The following is a 22,181-nucleotide window of genomic DNA, read 5'->3' on the forward strand; positions in this document are numbered from 1 at the left end:
CTGGTGAGGCATTTGGCAATTGGAAAGTAATCCATAGAGTTCCTAATCCAGCCCCTTTAGAAAATTTTCGTGGATTTTGGTACTGGGTTGGTGGAGTGAATGTATTCTTAACCAAGAGGAGATTAGAGAAATAGAAGAGAAGGAAGGAAAAAACCCCAAGAACATACCCAGGTGGCACTAGTGGTAAAGAATCCACCCGCCAGGGCAGGGGGTGCAGGAGATGCGGTTTGGTCTCTGGTGAGGAAGATCTCCGGGAGGAGGAAATGGCAACCCGCTCCAGTATTCTCGTCTGGAAAACTGCAGGGACAGGGGAGCCCGGCTGGCTACAGTCCCTGGATTTGCAGAGTTGGATCCAACTGAGCGCACACACTCGTGACACGGTGTTTGTTAGCTGCTGCTGCGGCCCATGGTGACTGCCTTAGTGCGGGAATCAGCGTTCTGAACTGAATGATTTCTATCAGGAAAAGAGTAACTGGAGCAATCAGGTGTTGGAGGCGTTTTGAGAGGGCATCAAAGAGTATCTCCTCCCTCCCTGTGTCCTGCGCTTCCACTTAACTCCTGCAGCACCCGTTGGGGGACGATGACCTCTGGTGGTTAACTGGGGTTAACCCCATCCCAGCCCTCGAGGCTGTTGCAGAGCCCCAGTGTGAGTTCCCTGAGTCATGCAGCAGATCCCCACCGGCTGGCTGTTTCACACAAGGTGGTGTGTGTGTCTCCATGTTACTCTGCATCCGCCCCACCCTCTCCCCCACTCCCACCCCTGCCTCCACAATCTTCTCTGCGTCTCCACTGCTGCCCCGCACGTAGGTTCATCGGTACTGTCTTTCTAGCTGCCATATATAAGTGTTAATAGATGATATTTGTTTTTCTTTTTCTGTCTTACTCACTCTGTATAAGAGGCTCTAGGTTCAGCCACCTCATTAAAGCTGACTCAGTTGCGTTCATTTTTATGGCCGAGTAATACTCCATTGTATTTATGTACGCAGCTTCTTCATCTGTTCATCTGCCAGTGTACATCTGGGTTGCGTCCGAGTCCTAGCTGTTGTAACCTGTGCTGCAGTGAACATTGGGATGCGTGTGTCTTTTTCAGTTACGGTTCTCGCAGGCTGTATGCCTCATAGTGGGATTACCGTGTTGTATGGTGGTAGTATTCCTACTTTTTTAAGGAGTCTCCATACTGTCTTCCACAGTGGCTGTATCAATTTACATTCCCACCAACAGTGCAGGAGAGTTCCCTTTTCCCCACATCCTCTCCAGCATTTATTGTTTATAGATTTTTTCTGATGAGGGCCATTCTGACTGGTGTGAGGTGATAGCTCACTGGTTTTGACTTGCGTTTCTCTAATAACGAGTGATGTTGAGCATCTTTTCACGTGTTTATTAGCCGTGTGTATTCTTCTTTGAAGAAGTGTCTGTTTAGGTTTTTTGCCCACTTTTTGATTGGATTGTTTGTTTTCTGGGATTTGTTTTTTAACTGCTTCACCTAAAAGGCGTTTTCTGTTTAATCTTTTGTTTTCCTCTTAATGTGATTTCTAGGTTAATTACGTGTGTTTAGATAATGTAATCTTTGTGATTTTTGGTTCTTTGAAGTTTATTTCTTTGAAATCTTTTAAATCTAGTCTGTTGTTGCTTTTTATCGTTGCTTAACTTGTGAACAGTTAAGTTCGCTTCTAACTAATATTCATCACTGATCTATTTGCGTTTGTTCTGCGCTTGTTTCTGAGTTTCTCTTTGTGGTCTTTGTAGGCCTCTTCTGGTTAATTTGCTCTCCAGCCCCACCTCCCCACCTCTGCAAGTCTGCAAGTTGTTCGCTCAGTTTCCAGTCATGTAATAGTTGTGCTAGTCATTTCAATATGCATACTTAACCCAAAACTAAAGTTAACAAGAGCTGTGTATTCTTGTAGAAAATATATAAGACTTCTGCATTGAAGACTATGAAAACTAGTTGAGAGAAAATAAATGAGCGGATATACGGTATTTATGGATAGAAAGATTCATTGTATAAAGATAACAATTGTCTCTAAATTGATACAGGTTCAGTATAGTCCCAGTCAAAAATCTCAGCTGGCTTTATTGTACATGTAAGAATCGACAAGCTGATGCTAAAGTTTATTTGGACGAGTAAAAGACGAAGGTCAACCAAGGCAGTATCGAAGAAGACCACAGGGTTATGAGGACTGCACAGCCGTAGCCTGTGGTAAAGCTGCGTTCAGTAAGACAGTGGGATTTTGGTTCAAGGATAGACAAACTAGATTAGTGAAATAGACTAGAGTTCAGAAACGGATTCACACATACACAGTCACCTGATTTATGGCGCAGGTGACTCTTCTGTACAGTGGAGGGAAGGGTGGTCTTTCAGTCAGTGGCAGTGGGTTGGTGGGAAATTAATCTGGAATAAAATGAGTCTTTTTTTCGTTTTATGACCTGATCGTAGACAAAAATCAGTTGCACTCTGGATTTAACCACGTAAGATAATGCTTCCCGGGTGTTATGTTTTCATTTATTGTGTATTTTTATTGTGGTACAGTTGCTTTACAATGTTGTGTTAGTTTTTGCTGCACAATGAAATGAGTCAGTTATACGCATATATCTCCTCCCTCTTGAACCCTCTCCCCAAATCTCATCCATCTAGGTCACCACAGAAAACGTACTGGTTTTAGAAGACAAAATGTCTTCATAACTTAGGGTTGGCAAAGATTTCTTAAATAAGACACAAAAAGTATTAACTAAAAGGAAAAATAAACAGGACTGTGTTTCAGCAGCTAATGCTTTTTTCCTTTTTCTCTCAGCTACTTTTTCCCACAGGCTCCTGGGAGAGGTGGTGTATTTTTGTTACTTTTAGACTCAGGCTGCCGCTTCTGTGCATTTTCCCTGAGGTTCTCACAGAGGGCCCTCCCCACTTGGGGCAGACTCTGGCTGGCCTTTCCCTATTCCAGATGCCTTGTAAAGTCCTAGCAGCCTGGTGCCCAAATTGCTTTCAGAACATCATAGCCTCAACTTTTCAGATGTCCTAAAATCAGTGTCAGGGCTCTCTGCTTACCCTTCTGGGTTTTTCTCTCTACTCACCCCTGACCTAATAATTTCTTCATTGCTGGTAACGTCTTTATTGCTTTTATTTTAATTTTGTATTCAGTGATCTTTCTAAATTCACTTAAATTCTAATTATAGATTTTGATAATTAGACTAATCCTAATTATGAGTTTGTTTATTAGATTAATTCTTATCACAAATTTTGCATGAATAATCCTGTCTTCTCTAAATAATGACATTTAACTTTTTTCTCTCCAATCTTTATACCTTTTAATTGCCTTTTCTTGCTTTATTGTTTTGGGTCGGACAGAAGTACGGATGTGGAAAACCTTATCTCATTCCCAGAAAAAAGGTTTACCATTTTATCATTAAGTATGATGTTAACTGGAGGGTTTTCTAGGATATTCTCTATGAAATTTTGTTTCTAGTTTGCTGGGAGATATTTTACCTTGGAGATAGTGAAGGACAGGGAAGCCTAGCCTGTTGCAGTCCTTGGGGTCACAAAGAGTCAGATACAACTTAGTTGACTGAACAACACAGTTTTATCTCAAATTGGTTTTTGAAGCTTTCCAGTTACTTTTGTTTGGAGAAGGCAATGGCACCCCACTCCAGTACTCTTGCCTGGAAAATCCCATGGATGGAGGAGCCTGGTGGGCTGCAGTCCATGGGGTCGCACAGAGTCAGACACGATTGAGCGACTTCCCTTTCACTTTTCACTTTCATGCGTTGGAGAAGGAAATGGCAACCCACTCCAGTGTTCTTGCCTGGAGAATCCCAGGGACGGCGGAGCCTGGTGGGCTGCCGTCTCTGGGGTCGCACAGAGTCGAACATGACAGAAGCGACTTAGCAGTAGCAGCAGCAGTTGCTTTTGTTGCACTTAGTTGATTATATGTCTTTTTCCTTTATTCTTTTTAAGGTTGTAAATTACAGTAATTGATATTTTCCATTATTAAACCAACATTCTGGGGACACCTAATCATGGTATCTTATGCTTTGTATCACTGGATTTGATTTGCTAATATTTTATTTAGGCCTGTTCTTTTTCTTCTTTGAAACATTTTTGTCAGGTATCGATATTCATGTTATTCTGGCCTCATAAAGTAAATGAGGATGTGTTTCCCCTTTTCTGTTCTCCACAAAACGTTGTGTAAGATTGGTTTTATTTCCTCTATAAATTCTTAGAAAAATTGATCTGTTGAATCATCTGCATCTAGACTTCCTTTAAGAGAAGACTTAACTGTAGATTCATTCTTTAAATGATACAGAAGTATTTTTGTTCCTTCATGTGTCAATTTTTGTGTGTTGTGCATTTCAAGGAGTTTGTTCATTTTATTGTCATGAAGTTGTTCATAATATATTTTATCATCCTTTTAATGCTTTTAGGAATTGTGATGATACCCCTTTTTTTTCATTTTAGCACTGGTAACATTTTTTTCCCCCAAAAGTCAGTCTTGCTAGAAATTACCAGCTTTATAAAGAACCAGTTTTTCTTAAGTTTTTGGCTTAGATTGTTCTCTGTTGTATACCTGCTTTCTGTTTCATTTCTACTCTTTATTGTTTCCTTTTTCTCTTACTAGCTTTTTCGTTTTATTATCTTATTTTTGGTAGTGGGTTAATTTTCCTTTTTTTTTTTAAAGCTTTTTAAGATGGTTAAATCATCCATTTTTAACCTTTCTTTTTCTATATTTATTTGAAGTTATATACTTCTTTCTAAAATTCCCTTTAAATATTATTTTGATGTGTTGTATTTTCATTGCTATTCAGTTCAAAATGGTCTCGAAAGTCTTTTGTGATTAAAGTTTTGATCCATGGGGTATTTAGAAATATGTTGCCGAATTTCCAAACATTTGAGGGTTTTCTAATTATTTTTTTGTTATTGATGTTTAATTTACTGTGGCTGGGGAATATACTGTGTAATTGTGATCATTTGAAATTTCTTGAGACTCATCACTTATACTATGATGTTATTATGTATTTTTACTGTTTTCAGTTACTTCTAGCTAGAGGGTCAATTTAGGTAACTTCCCCATATTGTTAATGGAATTTGCTAAAGTTGTTTTAAATTAACGTTTTTTTTTTCAGGAATAAGTTAATTAAGGAATTGTTAAGTGACGTTTAAAAATAATATAATAACTGAATTGCTTTTACTTTAAGTTGTGAGGAGGAAATTGTAATTTTTGGTAAGTGTGTAATTTTTTTTTCTTGAAAAAGCTCTATCTTAAGAGTTTGAAAAGTCAGTAGTCTGGCATGATCTTGGTCCAGGTCAAGACTCTGCTCGTTATGTTGATTTTTTCCTCTGTGTGTATATTTCCATGCACACTTTCCAAACCTGAGGATTTTAGCCTTTCTCACAACTTGCGCGCTTTATCCTAAAACACTGAGCTGGTGCTGCCGTCTCGCCTTTTGTCACTGCTACCGCGCTGGTTCCTTAGCAGTTTTTATTCGTTTGTCTTCCCGCCAAGCTGGTCTAAATATTCAAAGATGCATGTACGGGCTTTTGTGTATGACTGTATTCTGAAGGTCGTTTGGCTCATTCTTTCAAGTTCTTTTTAGGACGATTGCCATTTGTTATTTAAGACTCTATTTTTATTCAGGCTTTTATTATTTTGAAAATATTTTGGATACCGGTTAGGATATGTAATACACGATAATCACACTTTAAAAAAACTGTAGGCACGTGGCTTCTTATGCACAGTCCGTAAAGTAAAATGAAGCAGAATGGTTAAGTGAAAGTAAATCCATTAATCGATTCAGCAAAGGCACTGGTGATCTGTGTAAGACTGTGTTAGGCGAGACGGCCACCCAGCTTGTTCACAGCCCCTGATTGATTTTCACGGTGGTCCTCTTCACTCTTTTTTAAGGATCTTTCTCTTTCCGGCTGAACTGGGTCTTCGTTGCTGTGCATGAACCCTCTCTAGTTGTGGCCAGTGGGGGCGTGCTCCAGTTGTGGCGTGCTGGCTTCTCATTGGAGGGTGGCTTCTCTTGCTGCCAAGCGCCGGCCTTGGGGCCCATGGGCTCAGTGGTTGGAACGCTCGGGCTTAGTTGCCACACAGCATATGGGGTCTTCCCAGACGAGGGACCACACTGCTGTGGCCCGCATTACAAGGTGAATTCTGATCAACTGGACCACCAGGACCGCCCCATATCGGTCCTCTTGAGCTGGTGTGTTCACTGGAGGTGCAGGCACACACGTTTACCACAGAAGCCCAGGTGTGCATCGGCAGATGAAGAAGGCAAGGCAGTGGCCAGCTGTGTATGTGGAAGGGCTCACGTTTCTTGTATTGATGTTGAGATTGAATTTTACACTAGGAAAGGATGGCTACGCTGTGAGAGGGCAGAGCAGTGACTAGCCTTCCTAATGACTTGGGAAGCAAGAGGAAAGGGTGGGTCACTGTGCAGCTGAGTGACATGAAATGTGTCGATGGGAGGATTCCAGAAAATGATGGCTGGAGGCAGAATAGGGCCACCTGTTGAAAAAAGCCATAAAGCCTACTGTGGAAGGTTTAAGTAGTGAGAACAACAAGGACCTGATTGCTTGAGCAATATTTTTTGGCTTTCCTGTAAGTAAGTTTTCAGTACCATCAGTTGTATCTTGAAACAGTTTGGCTCCACTCTAGCAAAGTTCCTTCTGAGTTGCTATTAATAGTATTCCAAAGGCTTGTCTTAAATGCTAGGGTTGTTCCTAAGAAGTACGTTCTTTGTTTACCTTGCTGGCAGGAAGAAAGAACTATATATTCAGCTGGCTAGTGTTTGTGTATTAGCTCATGTTTTGTGCATCTTCCCTGGTCTTTTAGGCTGCACATGGTCCGTCTGATGCTGTTGGAGAGACTACTGCAAACTCTGCCCCAGTTACGAAGTGTCGGAGGTGTCCGGGCCATCCCGTACATGCAGGTATCCCGCAGTTCACCTGGGTCTGTCACATCGTAGGTGGATATCGTTAAGCATGCTCACACTTCTCCCGCCGAGCCTCTGAGAGACTTTGTTTGGTATTAGGTCATAGAATAATGGAATATAATTTTGAATTGCAGGTTACAGCCCTTCATTTTATAAATGAGAAGACCAAGGATCAGAGAATTAAAAATAATGTCTACAGCCACCCAGCTAGTTACTGACAGAGCCGGGAACAAAAGTCTGCTCCAGAGAGTCTTAGTGTCTGTCTAGTGTGTCTTTCTTAATGTTCGTGATAGAGCGAGGTCTGCTAGCTGCCTTGCTCTGAGGCACAATTGTTCTTCAGCACAGCGCAGTGCTGTATCTTAAGCCACTTGGACTGGATATAATGTCGGCTAGTCAGTCAGATGTGCAGACTTCTTGCAGAACGTTTTTTGCGTTGCCAAGGGTAGCATGTACCATCATTTGATTTCCCTGACTCTGGACCCTTCACTTTGGTTACCTTAGGATTTCGAACCTTTCCATGGGCTGTAGTTCAGCTGACAGGGCAGGCAGGAGGATTGGGATTTCATGTGAAACACTTGGTGTTTAGAGTTGTTGCTCTTTAGGGAATTGGCTTTCACGTTTTGCTTCTCTGTTGACCCGCAGGTCATTCTGATGCTCACTACAGATTTGGATGGGGAAGACGAGAAAGACAAGGGGGCCCTGGACAACCTGCTCTCCCAGCTGATTGCCGAACTGGGCATGGACAAGAAGGTGACATTTGAGAGTCATTGTTTGAGGAGCAGTAACTGAGATCAGTTTTTTTTCTTCCTCTCTCAGAGAAACTTCACCAAGTTACAGGGGTGACTCTCCACTGAGGCCCCCAGTTCTGCGGATCCATTAGAAATGTTTTCCGTGTGTACTTTGGCCCAGGCGTACTTTTGTGGATCTGGCTATAAATGAGGAGCCAGGTCACGGCCCTTGTGGCCCTTTTGTAGCTCCACGAGGTGAAAATGATAAATAGATTGTTTGTATCTTGGCCTCAGGCAGTGGCACCCACTCCAGTACTCTTGCCTGGAAAATCCCATGGACGGAGGAGCCTGGTGGGCTGCAGTCCATGGGGTCGCTAAGAGTTGGACACGACTGAGCGACTTCACTTTCACTTTTCACTTTCATGCATTGGAGAAGGAAATGGCAACCCACTCCAGTGTTCTTGCCTGGAGAATCCCAGGGACGGGGGAGCCTGGTGGGCTGCCGTCTCTAGGGTCGCACAGAGTCAGACACAACTGAAGCGACTTAGCAGTAGCAGCAGCAACAGCTCCAAGGTGTGTCAGGCTCCAGGGTGGCCAGGTACATAGACCGCAGGTGCATTGGAGCTTGTTTGGTCTGTGATTCCATGTGAGAACCATTTAGCGTTGATAGGAGGGCGGGCGTCTCGTTGAGAGGGTGCCTCAGGGTCAACGCCAACGTGGTCCCCTGGCCCCCCACTTGCAGGACGTCTCCAGGAAGAGTGAGCGCAGCGCCCTGAACGAGGTGCACTTGGTGCTGATGCGGCTCCTGAGCGTCTTCATGTCCAGGACCAAGTCCGGATCCAAGGCTTCCGTATGCGAGGTGTGTTGCTCTGGGCTAATGGCTGCGGGGAAGCAAAGGGGATTGTGTGTTTGGTGCCAGGGTGGCGGGCAGAGGCGACCTCTCTCACCGAGTAAGGCTGTTGGCACTCGGGAGGAGTGAGAGTCTAAGCTGTCACCTCTTCAGGAGCAAAGCTTCCACCTTTTTCAGAATCCCTTCCAAGCTCTGATCTTTTCCAACAATCCCTCCAATGGAGGGGGTTAAAGGGTTTGGAAGTTCCATTATTGAAAAGCAGGAGACTGTTCTGCAAGCTGCAGAGTGGCTAAGAGGATTCCTCTGCTGTATGTTGCTATAAGGTATGGTAATAAAGCAGAGAGAAAGCAGTGCGTGCGTGGTGGAAAGGAGATTAACACAAAGCAGAGAAGGTAGAAATGGAGGCTGAACTGCATCCAATCTTAATGAGCTTATGAGCTGTGGGGGCTGCTGGGATTTGCAAGGCTCTCCTAATGGTTTTATTTACAGTAGCTTTTCCCCTGCCTTTTTATTTGTGTGATCACTCACCCCATCTCCTTTGGAAGGTAGTTCTGTGGGAAGAGCCCCTACTGGGAGGGTGGGGTTGTTGAGAAATGCCTGTAGTGGAAAGTTTTCTCTCTTCTTAAAATAAATAGGCTTCTTTTCTAGATGCCCAAGGAGCAAGAGAAAAACCTCTCCCCTCCAGGTGGAAGGGTTATCAAATTCTTGCCTCCTTGGCCTCTGGCACATATGTGTTCAGAGATTAGATTTGGGAACTGGTGTGTCTTTATTTTCTCTTACCATGCTGTTGTGCAGAAGAGTTGGGGAAACATTTGAGCTGTTGGGAAACTTTTAAATTAAGAGATGGACTCACTTTCACGACAGCTAGTTCTCAGAGTGTTGTGAGCGCGTTCCTGCTCTCAGGCTCAGCTGGACTGCACTCCGGTCTGCCGGCCATTCTTACCTTCTCCCTGCTTCTCCGCAGTCGTCTTCCCTCATCTCGAGCGCCACGGCCGCCGCCCTGCTGAGCTCCGGGGCTGTGGACTACTGCCTGCACGTGCTCAAGTCCCTGCTGGAGCACTGGAAGAGCCAGCAGAGCGACGAGGAGCCCGTGGCCACCAGCCAGTTGCTGAAACCACACACCACATCGTCCCCGCCTGACATGAGCCCGTTCTTCCTCCGCCAGTACGTGAAGGTGAGGGCCATCCCCAGGCAGGGAGCCCCTCCTTTCCCTCCCCTGGGCTCTGTGTCATCGCTCCCCCGTAGTAGCACCAAAGGAGCCAAGGATGTCCCTTACTCCCCCTGCTGTCACCAGAGGCCCTTTAGCACTCTGGTTTAGAAGACGGGCTTTTTCTGGTTGGATGAGTCTGGGAACACATCCCTGGGAATATGCATTCCCACCTACCACTGTGAAGCTTCCAGAAGTCCTATCTAACTTTTACTAAGCCTCAATTTGTACTTCTGGAAGATGAGCACACACAGAGTATCTGCTTTATAGAGCTGTTGGGAGCCTCGGATGTTTGGAAAGCACAGTGCCCAGCACATCCCAGAGCTCGCTAGATGTTAATTATCATCCCCATTCTGTCCCATTGAAATCCACACAGCAGAGCAGGATGGCCTGGGCTGGGTGTGCTGCTCACTGCATGCTCAGAACTGCCTTAAAGAGTATGGAAGTAAAACAGGACAGAAAATGTGAACCTGAGCACGTCCTTCTCTTTTTGTATAATCCTTTGATGGTTTTCCATAGCTCTTTGGCCAAAAAGTTCTTGGTGGATCCAGCTATCTGCTTAACTCTTTGTCGTCTGCAACACTCCTGCATGTGGCGCCACTGATCTCTGCGCCTCCCCCAGGGTATATGCCCTTCTGAAGTTCTTTCCTCTCCTTCTGCATCCCTTCTGTCCCCCGGTCAGTTCCAAGGCATTCCCTGGTGGCTCAGGTGGTAAAGAATCTGCCTGCCATGCAAGAGACGTCGGTTTGATACCTGAGTCAGGAAGACCCCCTGGAGAAGGGATAGGCTACCCACTCCAGTATTCTTGGGCTTCCCTGGTAGCTCAGCTGGTAAAGAATCCACCTCCAATGCGGGAGACCTGAGTTTGATCCCTGGGTTGGGAAGATCCTCTGGAGAAGGGAATGGCTACCCACTCCAGTATTCTGGCCTGGAGAATTCCATGGACTGTGTATGGTCCATGGGGCCGCAAAGAGTCAGACACGACTGAGTGACATTCACTTTTCACTTTTTAAGACGCAGCTCACACACTGGGTCCTTCCACAGCATACACTTTGCCACCCTCCAGTCTGAGCCTTTCCCTGGGTCCCAGAGCACCCTGACCACATGTGGGGTCTTCCCCTCCAGGCTCACATCACGACCCTGTTGTATTCCTCTTCACACTTCCAGTGTTTTGATACAGATCTGGTAACAGCTGAGGTTGACTGCAGGGTGCACTGACTGCAGACTGTTGGGGAGCACACAGTTTGCAGGGCAGCTGTGGTTCCCCCGTCCACGAATCTCCCAGGGATCTTTGACACCCTGTTTCTTACAGAAGTACGATCATCATCGTATTTGGTTCGTGTTTGGAAAGCTTTGGTTCTAGGGAATGGAATACATCTCTCATAGAAAGTCAGACATCCTTTTCCTTTACTCTTTCTTCAGTTTTTTCCTGTTCTGGCTCTGATTTTTGTGTAAGCAAAGTAAAATCAATCCAGTGTCAAAAACCAGAGTGCAGTGTTAGAACTTTTAAGCGTGGTGAGATCTGTCGCCGCTATAAGCTCTGCACGTGATGGAATTGCCCCAGAGCCCAGGGTCTTCCTGGGTTTGTGAACTGAACTGTCAGTCAGTGATGGCTCCAGCTTTGGAGGACGCCGTTTACTACCTCCATCATAACGTGTTCCTATGTATGGAGCAGACCAGCCTTTCTCCTGGCTGCGGTCACGGAAGAGCCTCAATCATGGCTCTTCCACACGTGTTCTTCCCCAGGGCCATGCTGCTGATGTGTTTGAGGCCTATACTCAGCTTCTGACGGAGATGGTGCTGAGACTGCCGTACCAAATCAAAAAGATTGCCGACACCAACTCGCGAATCCCACCTCCTGTCTTTGATCACTCATGGTTTTACTTTCTCTCAGAGGTAAGTGGGGGTCCCAGTCGAGGAGGGGACATGGACTGTGACGGCCTCTGTGGGCCCCTTGCACCCCAACTCGCACGTGGTGTTTCCCCCAGCAGAGCCCCTCCCACCACTGAGGTCTTGCTCCTCCCGAGCGTACCATATGGGGACGCCGTGGGAGCTGTGTGTCAGAGCAGGCCATCCACTTTAGCATCTGATTCTGTACCTTTAACATCCCCCACACGTGACGATGGCCATGTTTAATAGCTGGGACTCTGTCTGGAAAACAAAGTATACTAGTTAAATGAACTGAGATTTTAATGTAGAGAGTTGGTTAAACAGCCATTGAAGAACCAAGAAGATAACAAGGGAACACTGAGGTAACACAGAGGTAGTAACTGTGGGAAGCAGCTGCCGCAGTCCTGCCAGTGAAGACAGCCCTGGTGGATCTGGCGGGGGCTGCTGTGGGACCGCAGGAGCTCTGAAGGGGAGTGAGGTGGCTGACTCTGGGAGTTCTGAAAGAAGCCCAGGAGCAGGACCGCCTGGACTTGGCCTGTCCTTGGCTGCGGAGACGCTGGAGGTTGCAAGGTGCAGGGCTGCCGCGGGGACAGCGGGTGGACGAGCAGGCGCAGGCGCCTTCTCTCCTCCCGCTCTCTGGTGTCCTCATCCCGTGCTCCCCGCCGGCAGGGCCTCAGAGGGGGCTGCTGCAGAGCAGCGGCACAGGCAGCCTGGTTCTGGACCGCACACCGCAGAGCAGGCTGGAGCCTGAAGAACGTGGCTAAGTAACCCACAGAGCCCGCCTGGGGTTAACTCCACAAGAATAATGTTAGCAAACCCCAAATGACCAGTTCAAATTGTAGAGGTACACCAACCCAACTTTTTTCCCCTCTATTTAACCTGAAAGATTCTGAAAGTTTTTTCCTTGTAGTTTCACTCTGGGCGGACTGGAGTGGAGACCAGCTTCCTTGTAGATTCCTAAGTACTACCACAAGGAATAGCAGGAATATTGCCGGTTTTCCCTTTTTAATGTTTTTCTTTCTCCTAGTCCTTGTAAGGAATACAAAAGCTAGCTCAACTGTGAGGAAGTAGCTTGGTTCATGGCTTTTTTTTTTTTTTGAAGTCCAGGGTGCCATGGCCGGTATGGATACAGTCCCCGAGTCCCTGACTCTGTGTTGTTTCTCCTCTCAAGTACCTGATGATCCAGCAGACTCCATTTGTGCGCCGGCAAGTCCGCAAACTTCTGCTCTTCATCTGTGGGTCAAAGGAGAAGTACCGCCAGCTCCGCGATCTGCACACCCTGGACTCCCACGTGCGAGGGATCAAGAAGCTGCTGGAGGAGCAGGGCATCTTCCTCCGGGCGAGCGTGGTCACGGCCAGCTCCGGCTCCGCCCTGCAGTATGACACACTCATCAGCCTGGTACGGCCGTGCCGGGGGTGGGGGGACAGGGAGAGGCTTGGCCAGGTGGTCAAAGGATGGAGCCGTGCACACAGGGCTTCCCAGATCAGGGTCGATCCATCGTACCCGACTGCTGTACCACACGTAATTGACTTCAGGGTCTGCAGTTTCCCCTCCCTGTCCCCGCCCTTGCTGGGCAGTGGTTCCTCTGTCATGAGAAGGGTTGACTAACTGTCATTTGGTCACATTGTGGGCAGGATCAACCCATGGTTTGTGCATCTCTCGTTTTTGTCCTGGAATACTACAGAAATGATGTATTACCACCTAAAATCAGTTGTTTGACTTTGGGGTATAGATTGCATGATTGCATAGGAAAATCTAGAAAGAACGTCTTCAGTATTAAAGACTCCTAAGGCAATGGCAACCCACCCCAGTACTCTTGCCTGGAAAATCCCATGGGTGGAGGAGCCTGGTGGGCTGCAGTCCATGGGATCGCTAAGAGTTGGACACGACTGAGCGACTTCACTTTCACTTTTCACTTTCATGCATTGGAGAAGGAAATGGCAACCCACTCCAGTGTTCTTGCCTGGAGAATCCCAGGGACGGGGGAGCCTGGTGGGCTGCCGTCTGTGGGGTTGCACAGAGTCAGACACGACTGAAGCGACTTAGCAGCAGCAGCAGTTCAGGGCTCTTACTATAGTGCTCTTAGCAAGAAAAAAATAAACTAGATTATAGTGTTTTTGGTCCAAGCCTACCTTTGCTGCTGCGTTATTTCAGGGGTTGAAGGACCCCTGAAAACAAAGGGCCTTTGTGTGGTGGGGCGTTAAATGAAGGAGGCTCAGTAGGGGCCAGAGTGTGCGGGCCTCGGTCCTAGGTTTACTAGGGCACCGGTCAGCCTCGCACAGAGGACAAGGGTCTGTAATCCAAAGCCGGGGAGGGGACCCTGAAGGCAGCAGGTGTGGGTCATCGCTTCTGCTCGGTTTCCGTTGCAGATGGAGCACCTGAAGGCCTGTGCCGAGATCGCTGCCCAGCGCACCGTCAACTGGCAGAGGTTCTGCATCAAGGACGACTGTAAGCGATGCTCCCACGCGGTTGCCCTTCGTCCGTTCCTTCCTTCAGGAGCTGCTCACTGAGGCCCCTGTAGGCCCAGGATTGAACTGGGCGTTAAGAGATAGAGCCGTGAGCAGCTAGACAGACAGCACTCTGCCCAGCAAAGACAAGCCCTCCGAGACTGAGAAGGGCCTGTAGAGAGAATGGGGGTGCTGTGGGGGCACAGGGTGGGTATCTGCTGGAAGGTCAGCAGTATCTGCTGTAGGTATCTGGTGATCCGCTGATGAGGAGAATCACTGTCTTCGTAGAATTTGGGGCTGGGAGCCAGTTTCTGAGTTGTTGCTGCAGGACTTGTCAGGGTCTCCACAGTAGTGAACCCTTCTGGGTGACCCCCCGCACAGCCTTTGGGCAGGCAGCCAGGAGGAGGGGAGCAGCCGCCCCGTGCCTGCGTGAGCCGCGTGGAGCTGAGCCCCCGTCTCCTCTGCCCGCAGCCGTCCTGTACTTCCTCCTGCAAGTCAGCTTCCTGGTGGATGAGGGGGTGTCCCCCGTGCTGCTGCAACTGCTCTCCTGTGCCCTGTGTGGCAGCAAGGTGCTTGCTGCGCTGGCGGCCTCAGCAGGCTCCTCCAGCACCTCCTCGTCCTCTGCCCCTGCGGCCGCCAGCTCTGGACAAGCCACGGCACAGCCCAAGTCATCCACGAAGAAGAGCAAGAAGGAGGAGAAGGAGAAGGAGAAAGAGGGTAAGGGCCACCTCCTTGGTGATGAGGGTGATGTGTTCTCATCTCTCTGGGAGCACACCGTTTATCCCCTTCCTCTGAAAGGGTTTTCACCCTCATCTATAGAGACCTAAGACCCATGTGCCCCCCGGGGCCTGCTCTTGGTCTCATTTTCAGTTAGGTTCAAGGTGACCCAGTAAAGAGTGTGACTTCCCATAGCAAGTGTCTGTAACGGGAAAGGCCAGAGGTGCACTGAATATTTTTACTAGCCCAGGGTGGCGCGATTGTCAGCATTAAATGAAGCTATGTTAGTAAATGTGCCTTGTAAGCTGCTAGGTGCTTTATAGATGGATGCTGTAGTCATCTTTAGCCGACTCCTCTGCTGTGTCCCTGCTTTTCATGATCCTTGGAGGCCTAAGATAGGTGTGGAGATGGTTCACATTCCCCCGTTAATTATTCAGATACCTCTGTGCAGGTCTGTAGGAATGTTGACTGCATTAGGTGGCAGACTTTTGAAAGGAAATCCTTCTTCAGCGTGACTGCCTTTGTTCAGTGCCAGGTTTGTATAGGCACTTTATCCTCTGCTTTTATTGGCAGCATTATTTTATTTGGGGCTGACTGTTTGTCCCCTAGTAAACAAAGGTGAAAGTCTCTCAGTTGTGTCCGACTCTTTGTTGCCCCATGGAGTATACAGTCCATGGAGTTCTCCAGGCCTGGATACTGGAGTGGGTAGCCTTTCCCTTCTCCAGGAGATCTTCTCAACCCAGGGATCGAACCCAGGTCTCCCGTATTGCAGGTGGATTCTTTACCAACTGAGCTACCAGGGGAGCCCAAGAATACTGGAGTGGGTAGCCTATCCCTTCTCCAGGGGATCCAAAGTTGTTTTCAAATTATAACCATTTTGGCGAAAAGTTTTAAGAGACCGTATCTCCTCTCACTCCACTTGAGGACCCTAGACCACTTCTTCCTCAGCCCTCAGTCCTGCTCTCATCTTGCAGGTGAGAGCTCAGGCAGCCAAGAGGACCAGCTGTGCACAGCTTTGGTGAACCAGCTGAACAAATTTGCGGACAAGGAGACCTTGGTCCAGTTCCTGCGTTGCTTCCTCCTGGAGTCTAACTCCTCCTCGGTGCGCTGGCAGGCCCACTGCCTGACTCTGCACATCTACAGGTGGGGCCTGGGGCTTGGCTTCAGCAGGCCGCATGGGGCTGGGGCCAGAGCACGTGGCGAGGTTCTGTCTTGTCTCCATGGTGCGTGCTTACGGTTGCAGTATCAGCATTTACACCAATCAGAATCCTCTTGACTATTGGCAGATTTCCTCATCAGGTTGTCTGCTTCTTAGCTATTAAACCGATGTCAGAAGGAAGAGGTGAACTGTTGTCCACCAAGAAGACTATGTTTAAAAGTCTGTTAAAAGACCAGACTTGGGTCTTTAGGCTAACAGTACTCAGTTTCTGCCCTTGAGTGCTGTTGGAAGATGGGAGTAAACCACCTTCTGAAGACAGGAAAGGGTTGTGCTGGATCTGTTAGGGTGGACTGTCCAAAGAGCGGTAGCGCTGTTCAGACTTAACCCATAGCTGTGGGGAAAGAGGTGCATCACCAAAACAGTGCTTGGGTCTTGTTGATTAAAATGAAGGAGCCCCTCGGGCTTTTCTGCTACTGATAAAATGAACTGTCATTTATCTCCAGAAACTCTAGCAAATCTCAACAGGAGCTGCTGCTAGACCTGATGTGGTCCATATGGCCAGAACTCGCAGCCTACGGTCGCAAGGCTGCCCAGTTTGTGGACCTACTGGGATATTTCTCCTTGAAAACCCCACAGACAGAGAAGAAGGTAACAGATAATTGATGGTCCAAAAGGCTTACTTGCCACATTTAACTTTCTTTGCTCTTGAATTAAGAATGTTAGGACTAACCTACAAGGGGCATATGGGTGAAATCTCTTTTAAGTATGTATGAGCACTCCCTACATGTATGTCACCCAGAAGGTACACACTAATAAAAAAGCACAATCTGAATTTGGCTTAGCCAGTAGACGTAGAGAAAGTGGGGGAGAAAATGCATCTCGTTAAAGTTGCTTGGGGAGAAAAGTGGTCCTCTGGTTGTCCTGGCTATCCTGATCACACACCCAAAAGTATTTCTGCAACAAGATAATCATTTCATAGCTTCTCCATAGTAACAACATTTCTCTTTCTCCACAAGCTGTAAAAAGATGGCTGCTACTAAGACTGTGGAAACGTCTAAAGAAGATAGAATCCTTTAAACGATTAGGAATTAAGCTCAGCTTTGCATGATTCTGAATGAGGGCTGGTACTTCCAGGGCAGTAGCAGCTGGAAAGCAGAGGAGAAAAGTCTTTTCTAGTAAGACTTTCCCTTGGGCTTTAACTCTGGTCCTCTGTTGACTTCTGTTTTCAGTTGAAAGAATATTCACAGAAGGCTGTGGAGATTCTTCGGACTCAAAACCATATTCTTACCAACCATCCCAACTCCAACATTTACAAGTGAGTTCTGTTCTGCTTTCTTTCTGTTTGAGGCTCAGTCAACAGTGCAGTTGCTGTTTCCACGCTGATTGGCTTGTTACGAAGGTCTCTAGTTTCAGGGGTCTAAGTCTGAATCACATGGTTTACAGGAAATAGCTGCATTTAAAAGAAAAAAAAACCTTTGGAAGACAGTGCTGATTAAAATCTTTTATTGTTTCCCTGGTGTGTTAGCAACTGTTCTTTTTTCCCCTATAAATTTTATTGAGATACAATTTACACACAACAATATGTACCCTTTTCAAGTATACAATTTAATGATTTTTAGTAAATTTAGTTGTGGCTCTTGAGTCAAATTTTAATGTAACATTTTGGATTCCCCTGACCTCAGAACAGATCAGAAATAGGGATATCTCACATTTCCTTGTGTTTTCACTGGGATGGGGCTTGCCTTGGGGAACAGTGAGCCATGATTTTCTTCTGACTTCTTTGTGAAGCTCCGTGCGCTCTAAACTGAACATCTAACGCTGAGACTGCTTTCTCCCTCAGCGCCTTGTCTGGCCTGGTGGAGTTCGACGGCTGCTACCTGGAGAGCGGCCCCTGCCTGGTGTGCAACAACCCGGAAGTGCCGCTCTGTGTGAGTCGCCTCCCGCGTGGCGGCCTGCTCCCGGGGCCGGCGGCCTCTGCTTTCTAGAGACTGCTGTTACTGCTCCGTGTCCCTCTCCCAGTGGTGGCTCAGAGTGGTGTCAGTTCTTACCTGGCCAGCTACCTTAAATCAGAATTTCACCCATGGACAAAGAGTGGGTTACAGTGACAGTTTTGAAGAGGACAGATGAGCTGTTACCTTGCGCTAACACAGTGTTCTGTGCGTGCCTTTGCGTTTAGTACATCAAGCTGTCTTCCATTAAAGTGGACACGCGGTACACCACCACCCAGCAGGTCGTGAAGCTCATCGGCAGCCACACCATCAGCAAAGTGACGGTGAAAATCGGGGACCTGAAACGGACCAAGATGGTGCGCACTATCAACCTCTACTACAACAACCGGACCGTGCAGGCCATCGTGGAGCTGAAAAACAAGTACGGGCTTCTCAGTCTTGCAGAGGGGCAGCAGGCCCGCGTGGCTCGGCGCCTGGTGTCGGCTCTGATGGCCGGGGTCCCGTCAGGCGGCACATTCCCGGGGGCCTAGTATGTCCTCTTGCGACTCTGGTCGTGGCTAGGGGACAAGTGCAGCGCCAGCTCTTAAGGGTGCTGACAGAGGTTGTTTTGAAATCATGTCCGTGGAGCCCTCGACGTCTGAGCTCTGCGGCAGCCTGAAGGGACGTTGAGCGCTGGGACCCCAGGCTTCTCACACCCGTGCCAGCAGAGCGGCTCTGCCTTCACGCAGGCTCTGCTGCAGGGAAGTAGTTGTTTGTTAGGTTGAGACACTTTCTCTCGCTCACTGAGCGGCAGCAGTTCTCAAGGAGCTTCTCTAGTATGAAGTCCTTCCGTTTCCGTGTGGTGCCTTTTGCCTACATGTGCTGACGCTGTAGACACAGGTAGCTACGTATGCTACCTGTCTTTCTAGCTCACCTGTCCTCTGACGTCTGAAACGAGGCCTGGTGTGTGGGGGCCAAAGAAGGCACTAGCTTGGGCTCGTGCCGGCCTTTACTGAGACAGACTTGAAGACACAGGCGTGCGCTTGGGCAGAGAATATGGGTAGAGACTGCTGGAATGCCAGGACTTGCAGTGAGTGCTGCTCCGTGCTCAGCATGGAAGGATTAGTATTACTCCGAAGGCAGAATAAAGCTAGCATGTACCGCGTGAACAAACGGCCTCCGGGAGCTCTGCTTTTTAAAGCAGGTTTTGTCCTTTGAAAAGCATGATTAATACTGGTGACCTGCAGGTAGAAGCTGCTCACCGGGATGACCCAGTCCCCTCTGGAGCAGGTGGATTTGGTTTGTGTTGTGCAGAGTTAGCTCAGCTGCTAGTAAAGCCCTCACACTCTGGAATGAGACTGGTTCACATCCGTTGGAGAATTTGTATAGCCTCTCTTTCCTTATTTGTAAAATGCAGAGAAGTCTACTTTCAGGGTGTTCTTTTAAGGATTAAATGTGTTAGCATATGTGAAATGCTGAGAACGGAGCCTGACTCAGTAAAATTTCAGTAAACATTAACTCTTAACTGTATCAATATAATTACCTCTGAATTACCACACGTCTTTACTCTCTCTGACTCTTCTCGGCGCGTGGTCTGGACCCTGGTGTGCCCTCTGCCTCTCAAGCACCCTGAGCTTTACCCTTCCAAGGTGGTTGCCACGATAGGAACTTACAGCAGCCAACTTACGGCATCATGGACCTCTCGGAAGTCCACGCTCCAGTGTGGCATGCTTTCAGAGGAACGTCTTCCCTTGATGTACATTCCCTTGTTTTTCTGGAATCTCAGAAATTATCATATATGATGTCTTAAAGCGCCTGTATGTTCTAGCCTTTTTTTCAAGAGAGAATAGTGGAAATGTATCTTTAAAATTAAGTTGCTTTTATTTGTCAGAGTCCCTTTCCTTAGAATAACCATTTCACTGTCTTAGGAGAACACGCAGGGACAGTCTTCTTTCTTTCCGTCTCATCAGATGGTCGTTGCTGTGGGTCTTGTGAGAGTCTCTGAGGCCCTCTAACCATCTATCTGACACCGTTTCTCCTAGGCCGGCACGCTGGCACAAAGCCAAGAAGGTTCAGCTGACACCTGGGCAGACAGAGGTGAAGATTGACCTGCCTTTGCCCATCGTGGCCTCCAACCTGATGATTGAGTTCGCAGACTTCTACGAGAACTACCAGGCCTCCACGGAGACCCTGCAGTGCCCGCGCTGCAGTGCCTCGGTTCCCGCCAACCCCGGGGTCTGCGGCAACTGTGGGGAGAACGTCTACCAGTGTCACAAATGCAGGTGAGTGAGCGGTTGTCTCCCAGGTCAGGTGCATCCCTTGTATTTCTCAGGAAGAGTCTCAGTGTGGGCACTTCCGCCGTGTGGTGCCCTCACGGTGGAGGATCACGGGCATCTAGAGCATGGCGTTCACAGATACAGGAGGACAGGGCCGGGGAGAGTTGTGGGGTGGTGGGTGGGGGGTGGGGTTCCCGAGTTTGGCTCTGGGTCCCTGTTATGGTTGCCTGGTTGCCTCAGTCGTCCTCGCCCGTTTGCTGCTGCCCCTCCGAGAGCCCTGCAGAGTTCCCAGCGTCTGCAGAAGTGGCTCATGTGTTCCGTCTCCCCTCTGTCCTCTGCTGCCCCCTGACCTATACTCTGGGGTTTCAGATCCATCAACTATGACGAAAAGGACCCCTTCCTGTGCAACGCCTGTGGCTTCTGTAAATACGCTCGCTTCGACTTCATGCTCTACGCCAAGCCCTGCTGCGCAGTGGACCCCATTGAGAATGAGGAGGACAGGAAGAAGGTGAGGCCGAGTCCATGCGAGGCCCACGCCGAGCTCTGTTCGGAGCTTGGGGGCCGAGCTGGTGTGGGCAGCGTGCTTTTCCTTCTCGCCCAAGTCGTCTTGGCTCAGCGTGTTTTCAGGGCTAAGCTTTTGAGTGGCAACAAATAAGATGGATTGGAACACGTGTTTTGGGTAGAATTTTGGAGACGTGTTGGTAATGGAAGTAGAGTATCTCAAGGGGCAAGTGACGTGGTGGGGCTGGAGATGGGAGGACAGGGCAGAGGGGTCTGTCAGAACAGTCACCAGCAGCAGCAGCCCAGCAAAGTGGAGTGGCGTCTAGCTCCAGAGTCAGGAGGAGGAACGTTCCCGTTCCCCCTGTGCTTTTAATACTGTGTGACCTGGCGAAAGTCCCTGCCCTCAGCGTGGTTTATTTGGATGTGTGTCATACACCTTGCATGCCCACCTCACAGGATTATTGCCATGAGTAGAAACACCGCGTGAAACACGGTGCTCAACCGGGTCACTGAGGGGAAGGAACCTTCAGTGTTGACGAGCCCACGTGCACTCCCCGCCTCTTCCTGTCTAGGCCGTGTCCAACATCAACACGCTTCTGGACAAAGCTGACCGAGTGTATCACCAGCTGATGGGACATCGGCCGCAGCTGGAGAACCTGCTGTGCAAAGTGAATGAGGCAGCTCCTGAGAAGCCGCAGGTAATCCTTTCTGGGTCAGAGGCAGAGACTGGCCCCGGGCGAGGCCATCTCGCGGCGGAAGGCTGACCGCATCCCTCTGGGTTGCAGGACGACTCGGGAACCTCCGGGGGTATCAGCTCCACTTCGGCCAGCGTGAACCGGTACATCCTGCAGCTGGCGCAGGAGTACTGCGGAGACTGCAAGAGCTCTTTTGACGAACTCTCCAAAATCATCCAGGTACAGGCGGGAGCGGCTGGAGTGCGTTTTGTTGTGTGTTATCAACATTGTTTTCAAAGCAGTTCTTTGCTCTCCCCCTGCGGTTAAGTGCCAGCCACACAGCTGCTCACCTACTGCAGTTTCGGGTGCTTGGTAGAAAGCTGAGTTCATACCAGAACGCTGAGAATCAAATGGAGATTATTGTAGATAAGGTTTTCTTGATCGGTCACATCGGTGGGTGGTATGTTACAGACCTCACCCCTGTGGGATGGAAGACTGGCTGCAGACAAGAGCAGCCAGGGTCCTTGTCCCCAAAGTGGCTGGTAGGCCATCTTCACTCCATGTGTCTGTATTCCTGATTTTATTCTTTAAAGAAAGCGTTATGTGGGTGTTAAGGACATACGCCTGTGATCAGACTCTGAGGTCTAACTCTGCCCCTTACCTTGGTCAAGCCAGCCTCTCTAAGCTGTTTCCTCCTCTGTAAAATGGGGATAAAGTATCTTAGCTGCTAAGGTTATTGAAAAAAAGTTCGTTGCACAGCCATGTCCAATGCTTTGTGATCCCGTAGACTGTAGCCCACCAGGCTCCTCTGTCCATAGAATTCTCCAGGCAAGAGTAATGGAGTGGGTTGCCATTTCCTTCTCCAGGGTACTTCCCGAC

The 22,181-nt window shown here is 48.3% G+C and overlaps 1 protein-coding gene across 5 annotated transcripts in view; it reads left to right on the forward strand.

Moving 5' to 3' along the window:
* Positions 1-22,181, forward strand: part of UBR4 (ubiquitin protein ligase E3 component n-recognin 4) — a 136,845-nt gene that overhangs the window by 76,068 nt on the left and 38,596 nt on the right. For all 5 annotated transcript variants that reach the window (XM_061395037.1, XM_061395067.1, XM_061395058.1 and 2 more), the window contains 17 exons: positions 6,825-6,921; positions 7,567-7,674; positions 8,395-8,511; positions 9,467-9,676; positions 11,456-11,605; positions 12,771-12,998; positions 13,970-14,048; positions 14,519-14,764; positions 15,739-15,907; positions 16,427-16,571; positions 17,153-17,238; positions 17,764-17,851; positions 18,100-18,293; positions 19,894-20,133; positions 20,497-20,635; positions 21,201-21,326; positions 21,414-21,542. In XM_061395037.1, coding sequence (XP_061251021.1) covers positions 6,825-6,921; positions 7,567-7,674; positions 8,395-8,511; positions 9,467-9,676; positions 11,456-11,605; positions 12,771-12,998; positions 13,970-14,048; positions 14,519-14,764; positions 15,739-15,907; positions 16,427-16,571; positions 17,153-17,238; positions 17,764-17,851; positions 18,100-18,293; positions 19,894-20,133; positions 20,497-20,635; positions 21,201-21,326; positions 21,414-21,542 — 2,551 coding nt within the window. The remainder of the gene's footprint in view (positions 1-6,824; positions 6,922-7,566; positions 7,675-8,394; positions 8,512-9,466; positions 9,677-11,455; positions 11,606-12,770; positions 12,999-13,969; positions 14,049-14,518; positions 14,765-15,738; positions 15,908-16,426; positions 16,572-17,152; positions 17,239-17,763; positions 17,852-18,099; positions 18,294-19,893; positions 20,134-20,496; positions 20,636-21,200; positions 21,327-21,413; positions 21,543-22,181) is intronic.

Source organism: Bos javanicus, chromosome 2 (assembly GCF_032452875.1).
Source record: "Bos javanicus breed banteng chromosome 2, ARS-OSU_banteng_1.0, whole genome shotgun sequence".
Taxonomy (NCBI): domain Eukaryota; kingdom Metazoa; phylum Chordata; class Mammalia; order Artiodactyla; family Bovidae; genus Bos; species Bos javanicus.